The sequence below is a fragment of the Amphimedon queenslandica genome, unplaced genomic scaffold (assembly GCF_000090795.2).
Source record: "Amphimedon queenslandica unplaced genomic scaffold, v1.1 AMPQUscaffold_12492, whole genome shotgun sequence".
Classification (NCBI taxonomy): domain Eukaryota; kingdom Metazoa; phylum Porifera; class Demospongiae; order Haplosclerida; family Niphatidae; genus Amphimedon; species Amphimedon queenslandica.
Window position 1 is genome coordinate 10,025 of NW_003547271.1, and position 5,664 is coordinate 15,688.

General features: G+C 35.2%; 2 protein-coding genes and 1 long non-coding RNA gene across 3 annotated transcripts in view; 2 read left to right on the forward strand and 1 right to left on the reverse strand.

The window, feature by feature from the left end:
• The window catches only part of LOC109587656 (histone-lysine N-methyltransferase EZH2-like), a 7,045-nt gene extending 6,653 nt beyond the window's left edge, over positions 1-392 (forward strand). The window contains exon 5 of the mRNA XM_020003880.1: positions 197-392. Within this exon, the coding sequence (XP_019859439.1) occupies positions 197-366 (170 nt within the window). The 3' untranslated portion in view covers positions 367-392. The remainder of the gene's footprint in view (positions 1-196) is intronic.
• Positions 393-3,342: 2,950 nt separating this feature from the next.
• LOC109587654 (uncharacterized) lies at positions 3,343-4,832 on the reverse strand. The gene is made up of 3 exons (XR_002187733.1): positions 4,696-4,832; positions 4,010-4,166; positions 3,343-3,451 (listed from the first exon to the last, which is right to left on the reverse strand). It is a non-coding gene; the product is annotated as an uncharacterized LOC109587654 (long non-coding RNA).
• A 797-nt stretch (positions 4,833-5,629) lies between these two features.
• Positions 5,630-5,664, forward strand: part of LOC105314821 (protein groucho-1-like) — a 5,911-nt gene continuing 5,876 nt past the window's right edge. The window contains exon 1 of the mRNA XM_020003878.1: positions 5,630-5,649. Within this exon, the coding sequence (XP_019859437.1) occupies positions 5,630-5,649 (20 nt within the window). The remainder of the gene's footprint in view (positions 5,650-5,664) is intronic.

Genomic DNA, 5,664 nt, shown 5'->3' on the forward strand with positions numbered 1-5,664 from the left:
GAGATCATGCTACCCATGCTTTTATTAGCACGTCAATTTCTGTACATGTACATGATGTATTCCTTCATTTGTGGGAAGAAAAATTTGTAATGATACTCACAGCAAAATCTTTAAAATTTGACCTCATTATTATTAGATACATGTACATTGTATATGCTCCTGCTTGTAATTTTGAGTACTTTTATTCTAATTTCAGATTATGTGGTTGATGCCACTCGTAAAGGCAATAAGATCCGGTTCGCCAATCACTCAGTCGATCCAAACTGTTATGCTAAAGTGATGATAGTTGGAGGTGATCATCGAATTGGAATATTTGCTAAACACAACATTGAGCTTGAGGAGGAGCTGTTTTTTGATTACAGGTAACAAAAACCTAGCATAAGAATAATTGGGGTGGTTCTGAGCAACTGAGCTTCCCACACACTGCACAAAGCATGCTAAGTGAGCTAAAAAGCATGAAACAAAGTAGTGAAAGTACATTATGGCATTTGGAGCAACTTCAAAAATTTATAAAAAATCCAATTTTAATTGGAATCATCTCAAACTTTCTACACAACATAAGAACATATTTACGCTCCTTTACGGGGTGGGTGTGGCCACGGCAAACAAAATGGCGGCTTACACATGGGACAAAGTTAAGAGCTTTCTAACAGCAAGAGAGCATAGAGATACTGTCTAAAGACTTCTCTAGAAGCATTATAAGGTAGAGAGAACCTTTATAAGTATTAATAATGACAAAATTATACTTGCAAGGTGGTGAAATCAATTATAGGAATATTTTTACACCGCTGTTACGCTTGTTTTTATACTGATTTTATACTTGCTTGTATACTTATTTTATACTTCATACTTGCTTCCTGACATCAAGAAGAATAAGGCAGTAAAGTACTTTTCATTTCTGGCTTTTTTCGACAGTACTGAGGTTGGAGCAATCATGGAGGGTGAATTCATCTCGGATCCAAGCACATTAGTTCCATTTCCATTTTAGTTCCATTTTTGATAATAGGCCTGCTGTGTGTGGGCAGATTCTAATGTAACCATGGTAACAGTGATCTGATTAAGTCAACCAAATTCCGCCAGACAAGCACGAGTTGATGTTAGGCATGAAACCAGACTCTATTCTAAAAATTGAGTCTGGCCCTGCAAGACTAAGGCCACGTTTACACTACTCCGTTTTCATTGGAAAACGGAGACTTTTAGTCACGCATACAGGTTTTGTTTACACCGCTAAACACCGCATGAAAATGCATACTTATCCGGAGACATTTGAAAACAAATACCTAGTGGATACTTCTATAAACGAATGATAAGTTCCAATGAAAACACAGCTGCTGGACTAGTGTAAACACCTGAAAACAGTAATAGCAAAAACTATTCGGATTCAGTGGAGCGGAGTAGTGTAAACATGGCCTAAAGTACGTCAAAGGAAATAATTATAATTAGGTAATTAATAGTATTCATTGGTGGGCGTGACTAATACACTGACCTAATTCAGTTAACATAACAATGTTAGGATTAGTGACAAATGTCCCTGTCGTAACAACTCCTCCAACAGTTATTATCCAGACACAATGAGGACTCATAATAAACACTGAGAGAGAATGAGACCTTCTCTTACTAACAGAGTGAGGTACATCTAACTGTTAATAGAAATAAATTAATAATTTACATGTATCTCACTGTACAGATCAATTATTAATAATATCTAACATACCTTTATCCAGGAATGTTGAGTGATGTTAAAGATCCAACAATCATCCAATGCATTGGTACTGTTATTGCAGCCACCACTTATCACTAGCATAGGACTGCCTGATCCAGTTATAATAATAGCACCTGCATGACGGTTTCTACCCACAGGCCATTGGTCTATTGCTTCAAGTTTCTTTATACACTGCCAGAACTAAAAATAAAATAACCACACCCATTAACAATAACATTGCTGGTGTGTTTTTGATAGATACATGTACAACATATATTGTATATCATTAAATAAAAGCCGGGTGCAAATAAACACCAGGGTAGCAATAGAATTGAACTATAAATACTCAAATCTAGCCTTCAAGTAACTCAGTCAAGTAAGCCGTGTGTGTGCATACATTCAGTACACATAATTTAACATACCACAGTGCTGATTGATATCTCTAATATATAAATATTGTTAGCAGCAGTATCCTCATTATCATCATCAGTCTCTCCTCCACCAAACAGAACAGCTCTAGTGTTGTTGATCTTTTCAGTAATGAAGTAAGAAGCAGGTGTTATACACTGACCAATGATTGAAGGATTACTCCATTTTCCTAAATTATGATTATTATTATTAACATAATTTCAAACAGTAATATAAAATCTTACTTGATGATAGATTATACATTGAGTACTCATTAGTACGCCAGTTTCCATTAGGAAACTCAATATATTTATAATGAGGTAGTTGTACAGCTGGTTTAGATCCTAGTCCTCCTATCATTAGTAAATGGTGTACTCCATCATGTTCAAATGATATCATTCCACCAGCACCTCTCCTCATAACTGGTCTAGTTGCATCAGTTGGTTCTAATTCTCTCCATTGAAGACTAACGGTATCCAGTTGTGTAATACTGTTGTGATGGCAGTCATCATGGCCACACCATCCCCCAAAATAATACAATTGATTATTTATTGCAGTACAGGAGTACCATCTCACTCCTAATGGAGGAGTACCAGTAGTAGCTCTAGTGATCCATTGACCAGTTGAAGGAGTAAAGTGCTGTATATTACTAGTGATCCTTCTCTTCTCTTCACTATCATGTACTTCAGGTAAACCATCCTGATTACCAGCCCACACATACAGTGAATCACCTACTGATACAGTGCGGTGAGCAGCTATTCCCTTCAGTTGATCTATATATCAATGATTGATAGTACATGATACTGGAATAGTAACATAGGACTTACTTTCAGATGCCATAGCCACTGCTAGGCACAGCAGCCTAGCACCCTCACCGGATCACGTGATACAGAAAAATTGGGTGGAGCTCATTATTTTTTGCAAGCAAGATGTATTTAGTACAGTAAAACAAGACAAATATTTATAATTTTGTGAAGGAATCTCTCCCTGTCCTTCAATGTCCCTCCCTCTCTCTCTCATCATTACAAAAAATGAAGAGAGAGAAATGAATGAAATTAAAACTTTGTAAACAACTAATACAAAACAATAAGTATATGTTATAACATAAATGCTCCATACACATAAATATTAATTCTATTTTTTGTTTCATTGTCACATAGTCATAATAAAGCAAGTAATATGCATCAAAGGTGAGCTCAGTATGCATTAAAATAATGTCATTTCTTCCAGACAGTATTAACAGCCACCATAGTCGCAGTTAGTGTGAGATCTTTGTCAAATAATAACAGATCAGCTCTGTTGTCCATAGCAATGGAACCAAGTCCTTTTAAACCAGCCACTCTGAGAAGAGAGAGAGAGAGAGGAGAACCAGAGTGATTGATAGATACATGTACACTAGTATTTCTATTATTATTAATCAAAATAAGTAGGTACTGGGATGCATGTCATTACTAATGCCAATGTAACAAACTGGTGCTTCATAAAAGAGAACATAGACATGCATCAGTTTTTCATGAATGATTTTAACTAATGAAAAGTAAGATGTACATACTTGTACATGTACAAAATAGTAGTACAACAGGGTTCTGCCTAGAAATAAATTAGAGGCGGTTTGAGACAAGTATTGTTCTTTTAAATTTATGTCCACCATACTAGTAGACTACAATGTCATGCTTTATGTAAAAGTTAATACATGGGGCGGCGTGTGCTATGGCCATAACTTTAAAAATTTTAGTCGGAATCAGTTCAAACTTTCTACACAGCATAAGTACATCAATATGTATCAGAAAATGTAATAAAAATTGGGTATGATTCTGGAGCAATTTTCGTATAAAACCATGGATGAAATAAAAAGGTTATTTGCTTGATACAATGTATATGTAATATAATTACACTTACTTTGCTGGGTTTTCTGCTAGCATTCTTACAGCTTGAGGAATTGGTACATTTAATGTATTCAATAAATTATGAAATATATCCAACATGGATACACAACTACCAGCCAGTGTATTAGTCCCTTTAAGTAACATTCTCTTACAATCACTGGACACTATCACTGAATGGAGAAATAAATTTAAAATAATAAAAATAATTTGAGGGCTTACATGTAGGTTTTAATTTGGCAAGTACCATATAGCAGGAAAATTGGAGGGACTAAAATCTGGCAAATTGCTAAATTTTGATGATAGGCAATTTTACTTTGGCGAATTTGTTGCCACGTGCCACTGAGCATGCGTATGATTGCTAAAAATGACAGGTTTTTATTTTGGCAAATGGCTATCAAAACGCCAAATTTGCCAAATTTGATTCACTTCAAAATTTCCCGCTATATAGTACATGTATTTATAGCAAGAGTCCATTTTGCCAAGCACTATTTTAAGCCTCAATGGCACACAGGCATAAATTTAAAAACTGGCTTTAATTGCAAAATCATTATTTTCCAAAAAATACCTATCATGTGATAGCTCCCTCTCTCTCTCCCTCTCTCCCTCCCTCCTTCTCTCTCTCTCCCTCTCCCTCTCTCCCTCTCCCTCTCTCTCTCTCTCTCTCTCTCTCTCTCTCTCTCTCTCTCTCTCTCTCTTTACATTATCTTCCATTGTAGCTGATGGTCTCTCCAGGTTGATTTGAATGATAAATTGAGTCAGTAATAAAACAAACACTCTCATATCTTCTTGCCTCCAGTAATACTGACATGTCAAAAGATGCCTAAAAATGCATAAGAAAATATAACTATATACTTTATTAAAAAATAAATACACTGCATACCGTACAGGTGATTTATAGGCAAGGAATTAATATTGGTGATTGGCGGTTCTATGAAGAAATCGCTAATATAAAATCTAGCTGCCATTTTGTTTCAATCTGAGCATGCTCAATGGCACGTGGCACAAAATCGCCAATATAAAATTCCCCATTAACTTTCCACAGGCAAATTCGCCAAATACATGTATTACTCTCGCCAATAAATTATCTTGTATGATATTGGCCATAAATTATATACATCAAAGTCACTTGTTAATTCTTCCACGTGTGCCAAGTCTCCTATTACTTCAACAGTTGGCGGTATTAATTTAATGATTATGTCAGTATATTCTGGAAAATTAGGATATACTGATGCTAAACCAATGTTAACTAATCCTGGGAGTCTACAGAAAAGAAAAGAGTGAGAGAAAGAGAGAGGGGGGAGAGAGAGAAGAAATGCAAAAGTAACATATTCATAATAGAAGGACAAAAGATGAAAAGGAAGGAGATATGCACCAAAGGAAAATTACAAGATAGAATTATGTGTGGCTTGTCTTACCTATGATGAAAGCTGCACACATTAAATAAATGTGTAATATGCATTGGTTCCTTTGATAGTCTCAAAGCATCTAATATCTCAATCTCACTTGCTTCTTTATCATGCCCCAATGAAGGCTTTATACCTCTATAATAAATATTAAAAATAAATAAATAATTGAATAAAATAAATAAATTAATACCATCGGGTGGCCTTTTTTTTCAAGGGCTGTAATTTTCATGGATTTTTTTAAAGATTTGTGAAAACTACTACT